General features: G+C 37.4%; 1 protein-coding gene across 7 annotated transcripts in view; it reads left to right on the top strand.

Moving 5' to 3' along the window:
- LOC132391152 (copper-transporting ATPase 2-like) overlaps window positions 1–17,545 on the top strand; it is a 98,122-nt gene that overhangs the window by 62,831 nt on the left and 17,746 nt on the right. For 5 of the 7 annotated variants that reach the window (XM_059963988.1, XM_059963991.1, XM_059963985.1 and 2 more), the window contains 7 exons: window positions 1,927–2,081; window positions 2,933–3,067; window positions 5,470–5,664; window positions 7,187–7,369; window positions 13,744–13,921; window positions 14,111–14,257; window positions 15,759–15,901. In XM_059963988.1, the coding sequence (XP_059819971.1) occupies window positions 1,927–2,081; window positions 2,933–3,067; window positions 5,470–5,664; window positions 7,187–7,369; window positions 13,744–13,921; window positions 14,111–14,257; window positions 15,759–15,901 (1,136 nt within the window). The remainder of the gene's footprint in view (window positions 1–1,926; window positions 2,082–2,932; window positions 3,068–5,469; window positions 5,665–7,186; window positions 7,370–13,743; window positions 13,922–14,110; window positions 14,258–15,758; window positions 15,902–17,545) is intronic. The other 2 variants (XM_059963986.1, XM_059963989.1) reach the window with 2 other exon arrangements.

The raw sequence follows: 17,545 nt of genomic DNA, 5'->3' as shown, positions 1-17,545 counted from the left end.
CATCTTGTGCCTTGTTGCAATGCTTACTGTTGCTATGATGTAAGAATTGATAATTTGAAGGTTAAACTGTCACATGTGCCATGCCCCCATCTTTTAGTTTGATTGTCCATTACCCAGTTTGATTCCTTGTACATCTGTTTCTATTTCAATTAATCAGTTTAGTTCATTCAATTCATTATGTCATTGTTCATTAGCATCCTCTTAGTTACCTTTGTTTAATCATGCACTGGGCTATACACCTACAACGTAATAGTTTTTATTTGAAATGTAGTCTATTATTTAATATGTTATTTTCTTTAACAAAATACAAAAATTTCTCTAACATTTAATTTTTTGGAAAATAAATGCTTGGAAATCTAAAATTTGCTCTTTTACACTGATACACTAATGCAAAAGACAAAAAAAATTAAAACAACATTTTTATAAAAATCTAGGATTACTGAGACTTTTGCATAGTACTGTAATTTGGACCTCCAGGTAATGAGATTTGTATTTGCACTTAGTTGCACCATTGTGTCATCCTGGGCCAATTGCTTGTTCAGTTTTTTTTAGTAATTTGATTTTCTGAATGCAAAAGATTATGCTAAGTTTTCCGAAGTAGATGATATCTATTCTACATAATGGGAATATTGTACATACCATTTTTAAATTTGAAAATCTCAGTGTTGGCTATGGAATAATACCTCACATTTTACCATATTTAACACTCCAGACTCTTCAATTATTCTACCTGTGGGAATTGATGTTCACAGCAAAGTGCATTATCTGCTCATCCTACTCAATTGTTTCAAGCATACTTAGATTTCATAGTTATTTGGGTACATATCAATCTACAGAATTATGCAATGAATTGGTCCCTAAGTAGGATGTATTTATTTTGTAGATTTGAATAAATGCTTCAAAATTTCAGGAATCCCAGTAATCATTGCCTTTATCCTCTATTGTCCAATGTACTCTCTATGCTTATCCCCAGAAGGTTCACACTGGGTAATTTAGTGTATAAATAGGGTGGCTCCATTCTCAGTCCCAAAGTTGAAAGAGATCACGGTAGTGTAGTGGTTAGCATGACACAATTACTGCTCAGAATGTAGGACTTTGGAGTTCAATTCTGATGTCATCTGTAAGGAGTCTGTATGTTCCCTTCATGGAATGTGTGGGTTTTCTCCGGGTGCTCCAGTTTCCTTCCATAGTCCAAATTAGTAGGTTAATTGGTCATTGTAATTTATCCTGTGATTAGGCTAGGGTTAAATAGGTGAGTTGCTGGGCGATGTCTCTCAAAGAGATGGAAGGGCCTATTCCACACTGTATCTTTAAATAAAATAAAATAAATGACAGCCATCACATCATACCCCTGACTTAGCTACTGCCAAAGCTGCAACAAATTAAGTTTCTAACATCGGAAACATTTAAAAAAAATTCAAAAACCATTAAAGTATGCAAACTACTGAATTGTTTTCAAAAATTAAGAATACAATCCAATAACTATTGTTCAAGATGGGCAAGGGATTTTGAGATTGGAGGGAAAAGGCTTTGCTGAGAACACAAGTTAAGTGTATGGTGACTATTGACTTTTGTATGAAGAAGAAATTCCTCATTATCAACATTTGTATTTTACCTATTTGACTCATCTGTGCCACATTGTGTTATCTGTATAGTTTAATTTAGATGGTACTCCAGATAAACATATTTCATTATTAAGAATTTTACTTTCTTCTGTAAGATCAGCTTGAAGGTGTGAGTCCCAAGTGTCTGAATCTTTATAAAAAGTATTGGTTCTCTCTCAAAGCAGACTGTTACATAGCTAACCTATGTTCAGCATAGTTTATATTATTGTTTTGACTTTGTATTTTGCTGAAGTGTACTAAGTATAGAAGTAAAACTACAAATTTATGTTCTCCATGATTACTTCATGGTTTTATTTTTCAGGAGAGCCTATGCCAGTTGTAAAAGGAGTAGGAAGTATAGTGATTGCTGGTTCTATTAATGCACAGGGGACTCTGCTGATTCAAGCTACCCATGTGGGTTCAGACACAACCTTGTCACAGATCGTTAAACTAGTAGAAGAAGCACAGACATCCAAGGTAAATCTGACACTTTTGTGCTATGAAATTAGAGTCTAGTTATACGAAACACGATCAGTAGCTACACAGTGGTGCAGCTAGGTTCAATCCTGACTTCTAACTGTATAATATTCACTCTTTGTGAATTTTATAAACAACTTGGATCAGAAAATTGAACGTTGGGTTAATAGGTTTGCAGATGGATAGAGTAGAAATATATGTGTAGGTTATAAAAGAACATTGGCAGAGTGCAGAGCTGTGCTGAGAAGAGTCAGTTGGAGTTCAACCCAAAAATGTATGAAGTAATACACTTTGGAAGATTAAACTTGAAGGCAACGGACAAGGTTAATGTCAGGATTCTTAGCTGTATGAAAGAACAGAGGTATCTTCAATTCAAATCCCCATAGGTATCTCTAAGTTTACTTCTGTGCTTTGACAATAATCTGCAGATTGGTGGTGATGTGCTCTTGAGGTTTACAGATTATGTTGATGCAGTCTTGCTATTAGACTTGATGTTTACTAGCATGTGCTATATACTGTCAAGAAAAACATTCTTAAATCAAAAAATATCATCTCAGCAGTTATAAATCTTTTTCATAAGTAGTTTGATTAAAAGCTGTTGCACAGAATCAGGGGACTTTAGATAACATTGATGATTACCCAAGAAGTAATGAAATCAATGCATAAAATATTTAAAAACTACTCTCATCCAGAATGGTATTGATAATTTGACAGTGAATGAAGGAGGGAAGTTAAAGATAAAACAAGTAAATTAAACTGGTTTCCATGGATTTTTTTTCCATACAAGAGTACAATTTTTAACTTTCAGCTTATTTTATAAATTTTAAATACAATATATCTTGACTTTTTAGGCTCCTATTCAACAGCTTGCAGATAAACTAAGTGGATATTTTGTTCCCTTTATTGTTCTCATGTCTTTGATTACACTCGCTGTCTGGATTATCATTGGTTTTGTTAATTTTGACATCATGGAAAAGAACTTGGCAGTAAGTAAAAATGGGGTTTTAACATTTTTTCTGTCATTTGTTTTGGGGGTTTTCTTCTGTTTCATGGATGGCTGTGAAAGTTAAGAATTTCAAGTTGTATATTGTATACATTCTCTAATATTAGATGGAACTATTGAACCATTGAAATGTGTGTACATGGAAGTCAACAAAATAATACACTAGCCATCATAAGAGAAGCAGCTTCTTGGTTGATTTTTTAACAAAATATTCCTTACAAGCAAATAGAGAATTAGACTTTGGAGAAATTATCATAGTCATCCAGATTTACTTGATTGCCAAATAAAACACAGCTGATTAAAAAAAATTGTGTGATTCTTCAAAGCCTTTGATGTCTCTGAGTGGCGCATCATTGAGAGCTTGTACTTGAAATTCCCTATACCAATCCCAGGAAGGAAGTTAATTAGTATAAGATGCTGTCAATTAAAGATTTTTGCTAGTTATTACCTGTTTCAATAAAGTTTTTTCAAATAGGTGGTGAGTTTTCTAACAGTTTCAGTATCAGAACAAGATTCACCCATCACTTTGTCATACCAAATTGCATCACATTTAATTCTTACTCTGTTCATTCTTTAAATTGTTGCCCAAGTTACTAGCGTTCCCTTGACTATCCTCAGACGCATAATGTATTGGTGAGAATCTTTTCATATTTTAACGGTGTTACTGCTTATGCAACTTATCTTGGTAAAACTTAAACGTGTTTTTAAGTGTCTAAATCATAAAACTATAATAAAAAGCTGTTATACAAATACAAACTTTGTACTTCAGACAATATCAACATTATTTATCAAGGCTAAGACTGGAAAAGGATGTTGCATCGGTTGACATTTGGACATGCCTCTACCTTTAGATGAGATAAAGTAATTTGAAGTGGCTTGCTGTCAAATAATGTAATAACAAATATTACAACATGAGGTCTTATATTCCTTATTGTAACACTGTAATAATGCAGTGCTCACTGAATTGATGTTAACTGAACCATTGGTGTAAGTATTAATTTGATGTGTTTGCATATGATACAAAATCTAGGGGGTAGAGAGTAAAGGGAAAGACATTGAAAGTGCAGAGAAACAAAAGAAACTTGGAGTATACACCCACAGATCTTTAAAAAGTAGATACAGTAATGCATTTTATGAAGGCATACCAGATTCCTTCCTTTGTTAATTGAGCCACAGAATTTAGTAGCAAGGAAATTAGGCCAGTATCTTTTAGACAATCTTTGTTAGCTGCAGATTGCATATAGTATGCAGTTGTACATTCAGATCTGGAACAGCTTCTTTCCAACTGTGATAAGACTGCTGAACAGATCCTGACCCGGATCTGGGCTGTGCCTTCCAAATATCTGGACCTGACTTGCACTACCTTACTTTCCCTTTTCTATTTTTCTAATTATGATTTATAATTTAAATTTTTATTATACTTATATCAATTTGTGCTTCAGGGAGCGCAAAGCGCAGGAACAAATATCACTGTGATGATTGTACACTCTAGTATCAATTGTTTGGTGACAATAAAGTATAATGAAAATATTGCACTGAGGAAGTACTCAAGATGTTGTCAAGATTTAAAACTTCACCTATGTAGAAAAATTAGAAAGCTGGCATAATTTTCTTAGGGGCTGAGTAAAACTATTTTTGACGTGTATAAAATAAGGTAAAAAAACAGAATAAATTAGAAGAACTTGTTTTGCTTTCAGATATGAAGAACATTGCATTGCAATGGCCACAGAATTAACTTTGGCACAAAACTACTGTGCCACGCCAGTAGCTTTTTGGGATCAGCTAGTGAAGGGAGCCATTGAAATAAAACGAGAGAAAAAGAATTTTAACAAAGATGAAGGTCTAGTTCTAAGTAAGAAGTAGATTTCAATTGTAAATGAGATGGTACAATGGAAACCTGATTGCTTGAGGACTAACCAATCAGATGCCGGGAGTGTATATACCACTGGACTAGACATGCCTAGACATCATTCCTGATGAAGATGGCAGTCTGTCATCGAAATGTTGCTTAAAAATTGATACCTGTACCTAGCAGGTATCAAGAACATATAATATTCAGATGATGAGGCAAAAGTCAATGGCATAAATTTAATGTAATTTGTAGGATTTGAGGGAAAATATGCAGTTCTTTTCACCCAGAGTTTGATAGGGAACGTAGTGCCAAAAATAATGGTAGAGGCTGAAACCTTCACCACATTAATACAATGCTTGGTGTGCTTCTGAAAAACTGTGACCTGTATAGCTATGGACCAGATGCTAGGAGATGGACTTGGATTGGGTATTGTGTTTTGGTTTTACAGCACGATTACATGGGCTAAATAGTGTCTGTCTTATAATCCTTCTTTGATGCTATGACATTAAATGACCTCCTTGATTTGTTTTTAGGGATACAGCAAAAATATTTCTAAAGCTGAGCTGATAGTTAGATTCGCTTTTAAGACTTCCATTACTGTATTGTCTATTGCATGTCCCTGTGCTCTGGGACTAGCTGTACCTACAGCTGTCATGGTGGGAACAGGCATCGGTGCTCAAAATGGCATTCTGATCAAAGGTGGAGGACCACTAGAGATGGCACACAAGGTCAGTGGTTGTAAACAATTACCTTTGTCACACTGGAGGAACATTCTGATGGGCATTTGGTCAAACGATAATAAAACTCATTATTCACAGGGCTGTGGAGGAGATAAAGGGCCAGCATTGCCCTTGATTTTGTGTTATTAGTAATGTAGATGATTCACACTTGATCCTCTCATCCAAATTATTGATATTGATTGTGAGCAATTGGGTCTCACTAATACTTTGTCACTCAACATTGTTATGATCTCTTAATCTGTTCCATGTATTCCTACTGTTGAAAAATGTCCTCAATCCACAGCAGGTACTATAATTGCCAAAAGTTTACAGTGTTAATACACCATATCCCACTGATTACTCCTCGTATCTTTTTCTGCAAGATGTCATCAAAGGTCTCTAACCAATGCGTCAAATGGGATTACCCCTTGAAAATTCACATAAATTGTGTTCAATCCTTTTATTATACTTTGCTGCTAATTACTTAAAAATAGGTTCTAGTATTTTCCCTACTACTCAAATTATTCTTACTGGTTTATATTTCCCTTTTTTCTCTCTTCTATCTTAAATAATGGAGTTATATTTGCTTGCTTAATGTTTGTGAAATTATCCTAGAATCCATGGGATTTTGGAAGAAGTCAAGTACACCTGCTATTTTCTAAGCAGTCTTTCAAAACCTTGGGTGTAGGTCAGGAGAACTTGGGGAACTGATTGGCTTACAATGCAATCAACTTTTCAATACACTTTTTTGTTAATTAATAAGACCATAAGATATAGGAGCAAATTAAGCCCATTGAGTCTGCTCCACCATTTCATCATGGCTGATCTAATTTCCCCCTCAGCCCCAAATGTCCTGCCTTGTCCCCATTTCCTTTCATAACCTGAATAATCAAGAATCTATCAACCTCTGCCTTAAATATAGTCTCTAGAGCTGCCTGTAGCAATGAATTCCACAGATCTACCACTCTCTAGCTAAAGAAATTCCTTCTCATCTCCCATCTAAAAGGATGTTCCTCTATTCTGAGGCTGTCCCCTCCCGTCTTAGATTTCCCATCATAGGAAACATACTCTCCACATTAACGTTAATTTGAGCACTTCATTCACTCTAGTTCTACTGCTCTACACTCTTTCTGGGAGCTCTTCTGTGTCATCTTACATGAAGCAAGAAACAAAATACTTACAATTCATCAGGAATTCAATGAATTTGTGAGTCCTGACGAAGGGTCTCGGCCCGAAACGTCGACAGCGCTTCTCCCTATAGATGCTGCCTGGCCTGCTGTGTTCCACCAGCATTTTGTGTGCTGTTGTTTGAATTCCCAGCATCTGCAGATTTCCTTGTGTTTGCTAACAAAATACTTGCTCATTTTCTCTGCTATTTCCTTATTCCCATGTACAATTCCTTGTATCTCATTATGTGGAATCCTATAATTATAACTCTTCCTGAAAGGTCTTTAATTTCTATTAGAAAAAAATAGCTTGCATTTGACAGCTTTGATTATTCTACTGTACTGAAAAGAGCTTTTGTCTCTAGATAAACGTGGTGATGTTTGACAAGACTGGTACAATTACACATGGTACTCCTAAAGTAATTAGGGTTCTTGTACTGAGAGATGTGGCTGAACTACCACTGAAGAAATTTCTTGCAGTTGTTGGCACCGCAGAATCTGGTAGTGAACATCCTCTTGGAAGTGCTATCACCAAATATTGTAGAGAAGTAAGTCTCAGATATTTTTTCACAGCTTCTCTCAGTTTCTTAGCTGAATCTACAGTGTCTGGTAAAAGTATTCAGCCTCCAGTCTTTTGCTCACATAAATGAGTATTACAACCAGTGGTTTTGAGCAATTTAAAAGAATTTTCATTTGTAAATCACATGCTCCTTTTTTCATAGTAGAGCCCAAAAACAGGAAAAATTGTAAAGGATGAAAAACTAAAGTTCAAAGACTGAAATGTCAACAGTTCAAATATATTAATCCTCCATTGCTCAGCACTTAGTTGAAGCTCTCACAGCTATTACAGCCAGTAGTCTTTTTAGATAAATTGCTATTAGCTTTGTACAATTGATGGAGCAAGGTTTGCTCATTTCTCTTTGCAAATTTGCTCAAGTTTTGCCAGGTTAGTTGAAGAGTGCAGGTGGGCAGCAATTTTGAGGTCTTGCCAGAGATGTTTGATCAGGTTAATGTCAGGACTCTGACTGGGCCACTCAAAGATGTTAATTTTCTTCATTTGAAGCCATGGTTGCTCTGGCAATGTACTTTGGATCATTATCCTGCTGTGAGATGAACTTGCTCCCCAGTTTAAGCTTTCAGGGCTGATGTTTCCTGCCAACGTGCAATATTAGGTTTGTGTCACACACATACAGCTTAGTATTGATGCCAAGAAGTTCCACTTTCGTCTCATCTGACCACAAGACCTTCTGTTCAGTATCTTCTAAGTGACTCTTATGGGCAGTGATATGTATGCTTGTTTTTTTTTTAGCCAGGGCTTCTTCCTTACCATTCTTCCATAAATACCTTTGTTGCGCAAGACTTTAGAGGCTGCGGAGCCATGAACTTCATCTCCACTTGCAGCCATTGACTTCTGCACCTTGCTCAGAGTGGCTGTCGGCATCACAGTACTCTCTGGTACAAGAGCCATTCTTCTCTGGTGACTGAGTTTAGAGGGGTAGCCTGACCTAGCAGCAATGGCTGCAGTTTCGTATGTTTTCCACTTCTTCATGCTGGACTGCACTGAGCTCTGTAGTATATTCAGAGCCTTTTAGATGGTCTTGTATTTTCTTCAGATTTGTGCTTCTCAATGATAATTTCCCTGATGTGACAGGGACATTGGCAAGGTGGAGATACATCTCTATCAAAGGAGGCGTAAAGTGCTAGCCTGCAAGTCATTCTTGGGCAAAGTGTAACACTTGTTTAGTCCAACAATCAGGGTCACATGAAGCCATGAGAGTAATGGTGGAAGGTTATATGTACAGCTATGGCATATTACAAGTCTGGTTATGAGACCTCTGAGGCTAGACAGACAACTTCTGAAGAGTATTAATTACAGATGGGGCCACCCATCTTGTAAAAACACTGCCCAGATAAAGGCAAATCACTTATGTAGAAAAATTTGCCAAAAATAATCATATTCATGATACCATGCTTGCCCACTTCATACAACGTGTCACATAATGATGATGATAATGATGACTTGTCTTGAATGCTCTTTTGTCTCATTTTGGTTTGATCTTTTGAAAATCTACCATACTGTTGGACCTTGGGGGGGTGGGGTTGGTATTTATTCTTATGAATTCAATGAAAGCAAGTGATCCTCCAATTTTATACATCAACAAATTGGGTGAGTGAGTTGTTAAGGTAATACCTGGACAAGCCGGCGAGCACTGTGAGGGTCATGCTTTTTGACTTCTCCAGTGCGTTCAACACCATCTGCCCTGCTCTCCTGGGTGAGAAGCTGACAGTGATGCACGTGGATGCTTCCCTGGTGTCATGGATTATTGATTACCTGACTGGCAGACCACAGTACATGCGCTTGCAACACTGTGTGTCAGATAGAGTAGCTCTGGGGCTCCACAGGGGACTGTCCTGTCTCCCTTTCTCTTCACCATCTACACCTTTGTTGTGCAAGACTTTAGAGGCTGCGGAGCCATGAACTTCATCTCCACTTGCAGCCATTGACTTCTGCACCTTGCTCAGAGTGGCTGTCGGCATCACAGTACTCTCTGGTACAAGAGACTTCAACTACTGCACAGAGTCTTGCCATCTTCAGAAGTTTTCTGATGACACTGCCTTAGCTGGATGTATCAGCAAGGGAGATGAGGCGGAGTACAGGGCTGCGATGGGAAACTTTGTCACATGGTGTGAGCAGAATCATCTGCAGCTTAATGTGAAAAAGACTAAGGACCTAGTGGTGGACCTGAGGAGGGCCAAGGGGTCAGTGTGGACATGGTGGAGGATTACAAATAACTGGGGATACGAATTGACAATAAACTGGACTAGCCAAAGAACACTGAGGCTGTCTACAAGAAGGGTCAGATCCGTCTCTACTTCCTGAGGAGACTGAGGTCCTTTAACATCTGCCGGACGATGCTGAGGTTGTTCTATAAGTCTGTAGTGGCCAGTGCTGTCATGTTTGCTGTTGTGTGCTGGGGCAGCAGGCTGAGGATAGCAAACACCAACAGAATCAACAAACTCATTCGTAAGGCCAGTGATGTTGTGGGGGTGGAACTGGACTCTCTGACGGTGGTGTCTGAAAGGAGAATGCTGTCCAAGTTGCATGCCATCTTGGACAATGTCTCCCATCCACTCCGTAAGGTACAGGTTAGGCACAGGAGTACGTTCAGCCAGAGACTCATTCCACCGAGATGCAACACTGAGCATCATAGGAAGTCATTCTTGCCTGTGGCCATCAAACTTTACAACTCCTCCCTCAGAGTGTCAGATACCCTGAGCCGATAGGCTGGTCCCGGACTTATTTCCACTTGGAATAATTTACTTATTATTATTTAATTATTTATGGTTTTATATTGCTATATTTCTACACTATTCTTGGTTGGTGCGACTGTAACGAAACCCAATTTCCCTCGGGATCAATAAAGTATGTCTCTCTGTCTGTCAATTTTCTGCACCTGAGGAAAGTTAACGAAATGGATGAATACTTTTTATAGCCTCACAATTTTGGTTTTTAGTTTTTAGTAAATGTTGACAGTGTTTTGGGGTTTTTTCTTTTGATTTGACATGATGCATAATGTTTTGTAAATTAGCTCAAAATCCTACTTCAATATATTTTAAATTTAGAAAATTAGACAGTAAAATATGAAAATAGTTGTGGGGAGTGAATACTTTTTCAAGCCACTGTGAATTTCTCACTAAAATCATATGTTTTATTTGGTGGATTATATGGTGGGTTTAATTTTAGCCATAGGAATCACTGAGAGCCTGTTGGAATAATATTATGAATGCACCGGAGACTACAGATACTAGAATCTGGAGCAACAAACAATCTGCAGGGTTTTTACCCAAAATGTCAACAATCCTGTTACAGGGTTTTGACCTGAATTTATCAAGATTTCCTTTCCTCCACAGATGCTGCTTGAGTCACTGAATTGCTCCAGCTGATTATTTATTGGCCCAATGCTATTTTGAATATTGCGCAGGTTAATTAATGAGAGCTCTGTTTATGTTGGAATATCTTATTCTTGTTGAGGTGAGGATAATTCTGGACTCTGCCTTCAACAAGCAGTTGCTTTCTTTAGTTTCCACCCCAGCACCTACCAATCTCAGTTCCTGATCTCTCCATCTTTATTTTTCATGCAGTGCAACTTCATATTTTCAAGCAATATTCTGCCAGTGGAGCTCAGTGTGTTGAGAAGATTCTGTAGGGTGAGACACTGTATCAGACCTGTTATCCTTTGTCGCTCCTCCATCTACCAATCACCCACTAGCCCTGGTCTTACTGCTCTCTGTCTCTTTCCTATGCTCATTAACTTCCCTTTCCACTCTCAGTCCTGATGTAGAGTCTCGATCCAAACATTAACAGTTTCTTCGTCCTCCACAGATCCTGCTCCATCTGATGAGTTCATCCAGCAGATCAATTGTTCCTCCAGATTTTGGCTTTATAAAATCTGTTGTGTCTTCAATTTTCGGAACTATGCTAGCACATTCCAGATCTGATTCTAATAAATTGTCTCTGCCTTTTAATCAATACGAATGTTATACTGGGTTACACTGAGTTGCATAGAATGTTTCAGTTGAAGCTGAAATAATAGGTTGTACAAATTCAGTAACATTTCTAAGTGTTTAAACATGCCCATATGTATTAAACTCCAAATACCATTCTTATTCAGTGTCTAAAGATCCATATATACATTTTTTAATCTTTCACCATGTTAAAAATTGAGCTATTCAAGTATATTTTTATTCTTCATTTTCTTTATTGTGATATCAGAAAATTTGTTTCTTCATTTATTCCTTTAATCACCTCTGACAGATCACAGAACAATACAGGAACTTATCTTTCAGCCCATGGTGTTGTGCAAAACTAATTAAACTAAAATAAAACATCTAACTAAACTGATCCCTTCTGCCTACATGATGCCCATATCCTTCCATTCTCTGCACATTTATGATTGGAGTTGGTTTATTGTTGTCATATATACAGATCAAATCATTACACAATGCATTGAAATAAAACAATAACAGAATGCAGAATGAAGTGCATCAACTACAGAGAAAGTACAGTGCAGACAGACAACAAGGTGCAAGATCATAATGAGGTAGATTGTGAGGTCAAGATACCTTCTTAACCTATTAGGAAACTGTTCAGTAGACTTATAACAGCAGGGTAGAAGCTGTCCTTGAGCCTGTTAGTATGTGTTTCAGACTTTTGTGCTTTCTGCCTGATGGGAGAGGGGAGAACAAAGAATGTCCAGCATGGGTGGAGCTTTTGATTATGCTGGCTGCACTACTCAGGCAGCGAGTAGGAGAGGCTGGTTTCTGTGATGTGCTGAGTTGTGTCCACATCTCTCTGCAGTTTCTTGAACCATTGCCATATTAAACTGTCTTGCATTCAAATAGGATGCTTTCTGTAGTGCATTGACAGAAATTCGTAAGGGATATGCCAAATTTCTCTATCTTCTGAGGAAGAAGAGACATTGGTGAGCTTTCTTGACTGTGGCACCTATATGGTTAGACTAGAACAGGCTATTGGTGATGCTCACTCCCAGGAAGTTGAAATTCTTAACCCTCTCAACCTCAGCACTGTCAATGAAGATGGGAGCATGTGCACTGCCCTTTTCTAGAAGTCAACGACCAGAATTTTTGTTTCACGTTGAGGGAAAAGTTGTCATGACACAAATTTACTAAGTTCTCTTGCTCCTTGCTGTACTATGATTCATCATTTTTTGAGATACAGCCACAGCTGTGGTATCATCTCACAAACTTATAATCTATCTAAGAGTCTCTTAAGAGTCTTGTATTTGCCTCCACCACTCTCTGTTAAAAAAATAAACATCCCACCCATCCACTTGTATGCATAAAACTTGTTTCACACATCTCACCTTAAATGCATGCCCTCGAGTATTAATTAAATCCACAAAAAAGATACCAGCTGTCTTTCTATACTTCTCATAATCTTGTAAACTTTTACTGTCTCCCCTCAGTGTCCCCTGGAGAAAACAGCACAAGTTTTTCCAACTTCTCTGATGATGATTGGTCCTAGATTTGAAACATTAAGTGCTTTTATTTTACAGATGCTGCCTGATGTACTAAGTGTTCATAGGATTAGACTATATAATTGTTATTTTCTGTGCAGTTTAATAATTAATTAGCTGCTTGTTTTTTTTATATATGTGTATGCCGGTGGTGCAGTGGTTTCAGCACTACATTTCGGAAAAAGAGTCTTGGGTTTAAATATGGCTAGCTCCTTGCATGCTTTCCATCCATGCTGGCTAGAGCATCGAGCTAGCAATTTGGCCTCGAGAAAACAGACAGAAGCTAAAGAAATGGCAAGGTTGCCACTGGATGAGCCAAACAAAGCATGGGAAGGAACTGAAAAAAGGAATTATCTGATTGTTTAACTCTTACCTACAAATTTGAATGAAATGTTTCTTATCAGTAGTATAAAAAGAGCTGAACACAAAGGCTCGCCATCTTTCTTTATTCTTTTTAGACTGTTCTTAGCTACTAAACTTTTGCGGTTCTATATTTCCAATTCTCTTTGTTCTGTTAGTGCTTAATAATTCTCTTTGTTCTGCTAGTGCTTAATAAACTGATCACGAAGCAACAATTTTTATGCCTTTCTTAACTTCCGAAAGCGCCTTGGATCAAAGCCGTATGAATCTGACTGTCTCCAACATTTTGTATTTTAATTCCAGATCTCTAGCTTCTACTGTTTTTCCTTAAATTTTCATTTACAGTCATCCTCTCTGAATTAGTTGTGAATTATTAGCACCTCTTTGTTCTTTATATAGGTGTTGGATTTTTGGGATGTTTGTTAACTTAAAAATGCAAAAAAATATTATTTGTATTGCATTTCAAGGAAGTTTGGCATTATATTAACAATTATATTGATATGAAGTTTTTCTTACTTTTTCAGGAACTTGGCACAGATGTGCTTGGTTACTGTATGGATTTTCAGTCTGTGGCAGGCTGTGGCATCAGCTGCAAAGTTACCAGCATTGAAACTGTGTTAATGAAAAGTGAATTGAGTCCTAACAGAAAGCAAAAACAGATTCATAATTCACATGTTGCGGTGTTCTCACAAATAAATAAAGGTAAATATTTTACTTATAAATTTGTATTTATTTGAATGAAGGCAGATTTGTGACTAAAGTAAATATTTGGAGAATAATCCACAAATGGGCAAAAAATGCACCAAGTGCATCAAAAACTTTGTAAAAGATGGGGGAACAAGTGTAAGTGCGGCAAGTAAGTTAATTCAAAGAACTTTATCTCATTTGCAGGTGCAGAAACTTCTCAGATCTACTCTGTGTTGATTGGAAACCGTGAGTGGATGACACGCAATGGTTTACATGTTGAAAGTGATTTTGACAAGGCTATGGTTGACCATGAAGTTAAAGGAGAGACTGCAGTGATGGTTACTATTAATGGTAAAGCTAATACAATTAGCCCAGAGAAGGAATTGCTAAAATATAATTTCCCACTTAGGCTGTGTCACATTGAAAATACAGATCATTATCCAAAACAATTGGCACCTGCATGATTTCATTTAGTTTAACATTTTTTCATTTTTGGTTGAATTGTGAAAAATAGCAACACTGTGCATATCAACTGTTGCACAGATCAACGGATATACAAGTAACTAATATTGTCAGTAACTGTTAACTGTAGATACTAATGCCAAACTAAACTTTGAGTGAACTCCTACACCCCAAAAGAATGATATGTCAATTGTTGAATTAAGTAGCCTCAAATCCAACCCCAACATGTTTTCAATCCGCACATATGATGTAACTGAAATGGGATAGGGCACAGGCACCTCATCATTTCCACGAGGTAAGCTGACTTTTTAAATAGGATAATGAGCCTATTACAAAAGTAATAGGTTTAAGCCCAGTCAGTCAGATATTCTGTTTCTGAGAGAACACAACAGCTAAAGTGGGGCAACCATGGGGGAAAGGAAGTACCTTTACGTACAGTGTAAGGGTCCGATACTTTAGTACAGAGAAGTTAATGAGCAAAAACACCTGGCAAAGCTCTGCAAAGAAAATCTCAAAAGAATGTGAAAAATAAATGAGTCTAGGAATAGCCATGTGAAAGCAAGAAAAAAAGTAGGGAAAATTACAAATTAAAACTGGACTTTTGGAATCTTCCTGGATGTTTTATGCATCTTCATAAAGTTATAGGTTTAAAGTGATATTATATTATTGATTGCTAATATTTTGTGAATTAGCTGAAGGTATCTAATAAAATGGCATCTGTTCATGGTCTTTTGCTGCTGTGGCACATCCAGTTTAAGGTCTGACATGTTGTGCATTCAGAGATGCTCTTCTGCACACCAATGCTGTAACAGATGGTTGAGTTACTGTTGTTTTCTTTTTAGCTTTTTCCAGTCTGGCTATTCTCCCTGACCTCCCACTCAAGTCCTCTTATCAGCCCTCTTTTCACCCACAGAACTGCTGCTCATTGTATGTTTCTGGTTTTCACAACATTCTCTGTAAACTAGAGATTATTATGTGTGAAAGTCCCAGGAGATACACAGTTTCAAAGATACTCAAACCTTGGTGTAAACCAAGGTTAAAGTAATTTAGATCACATTTCTTCCCTATTCTGATGTCAACAACTGAATCTCTTGATCATGTGTGCATGCTTTTATATGTTGAGTTGCTGCCACTTGAATGACTGATTAGATATTTGCATTAATAGCAGGTATACCTAATGAAGCAGCAACTGAGGGTATGTGATAACTAAAAAAAAGATGAAGGCTGGACTAAACTTGTTGGCAAGTAAATATTTAGGCAACTATGATGATTAATATAGAATCAACTAAGTTTGAATTACTTTGAGGAGGTACAAATAGAGCTGACACTTTATTTCTGAAAATTTATTGCATTTTCTAATCATCTATAAAATATGTTTTTCTCTGGAAAGGTACGCTATGTGGGATAATAGTAATTGCAGATACAATCAAACCTGAAGCTGCAGTGGCTGTGAGCATCTTAGAAAATATGGGAGTGGATGTGGTTCTTCTAACGGGTGATAACTTCAAAGTAGCAACAGCAGTTGCTCACCAGGTAGGTATTAAAAACATCTCTCCATGTACATGACTGTATTTGAAACTGTTTTCCTTCTATTTTAAACTAATGGAATTGGAATCTGAATTGGAAGTGGAAATTGGAACCTGCAGCAACAAACAGTCTGCTGGAGAAACTCAGTGTGTCAAACAACAACTGTGAAGGAATCTGCCTCAGGACTGTTCATTGTTCAATTAATGTTTACTCTTGATACTGCAGAACACCTAACAACCTGGATGGCACCTCCATTCAAAAAAAAACAAAAAATGAAAGTTTGTAACTTATTCCGCCATTTAATAAGATCATATCTTTACTTTCCTGCCCTTTCCTCATAAACCAACACTGTATTAGAGATTAATGATCTGTCTGCTTCAACTTTGAATATATTTAATTATATTTAGACTAGCCTTCACAGCAGTCCTGAGTGGAGAATTCTAAAAATTCAGAACCATCTGTGAGAAGAAATTCCTCATAATTGTAATGGATAACTCCTTATTCTGATAGTATAGCTTCTATTTCTAAATAGCTCCACAAGCAGATACTTCCTCAGGGTATCTGTCTTGAAAAAACTCACATATTATCTGGTAAAAATGTATACCGCTCCTGCTCCCCTTTCTCCTGTGGTCCATTCTCTCCAATCAGATTCCTTCTTCTTCAGCCCTTTACCTTTTCCACCCATCATTTCCTAGCTTCTTACTTCAATTCCCCTCCTCCAATTACCTACTCCACCTCATTTGGCTTCACCTATCACCTTCCAGCTTGTACTCCTTCCCTTCTCACCACCTTCTTATTCTGGCTTCTTCCATTTGGACAATAGTGCACCTGTGCCATTATTGCCACAGTAAAAGTAAATTTCCAGTCGAGTTACACCATGCATTTCCTAGTATTTTTAAACTAATCTTCTTAACTGTCTTCTTTCTAAATTCCAGCAGAGGAGACTACATAAACATTAAAATTCCTTATGAACATGTAAGTACAGCACGGGAAAAGGTCCTTTGGCCCATGATGTCTGTGCTTATTTTTTGTATCCTATTCTACTCCCTATATGCTCAAGCCAGATTCTGCTTTAGCTCCATTTGCAACTTTGCAGATGATACTATCAGAGTAGGCCATATCTCAGAGTACAGGAGGAAGACCAGAAGCCTAATGACATGGTGTCATGACAACGACTTTTCCCTCAAGTCAGCAAAATAAATGACCTAATCATTGACTTCAGAAAGGGACAGTGCACATCAGTGGTGCAGAGTCCAGGTTCTGAGGAGTGAACATCAGCAATAGCCTGGCTTGTACAACATGGTAACAGAACAGCTAAGAAAGCTCACCAGTGCCTCTTACTTTTCCTCAGGAGGCTATAGAACTTTGGCATGTCCCCTTTAAAATTCACCATTTTTTATTGAAGCATTATAGAAAGCATCTTATCCAGATGCATCATGGCATGGTATGACAACTGCTTTGCCTGTAACTGCAAGAAACTGAAAAAAAAAAGGTGGACATAGCTCAGTACAATATGGGAACTAGCTCTCCTCCTTTGTCTCTGTGCACATTTCTCATTGGCTCAGTAAAAAGCCAACATAATCAAAGACCCAGCCATCCCAGACATTAGTCTCCCCCTTCCCATCAGATAGAAGATACATGAAACTGAAA

Source organism: Hypanus sabinus, chromosome 3 (genome assembly GCF_030144855.1).
Source record: "Hypanus sabinus isolate sHypSab1 chromosome 3, sHypSab1.hap1, whole genome shotgun sequence".
Classification (NCBI taxonomy): domain Eukaryota; kingdom Metazoa; phylum Chordata; class Chondrichthyes; order Myliobatiformes; family Dasyatidae; genus Hypanus; species Hypanus sabinus.
This window is presented reverse-complemented; position numbering and strand designations above follow the sequence as displayed.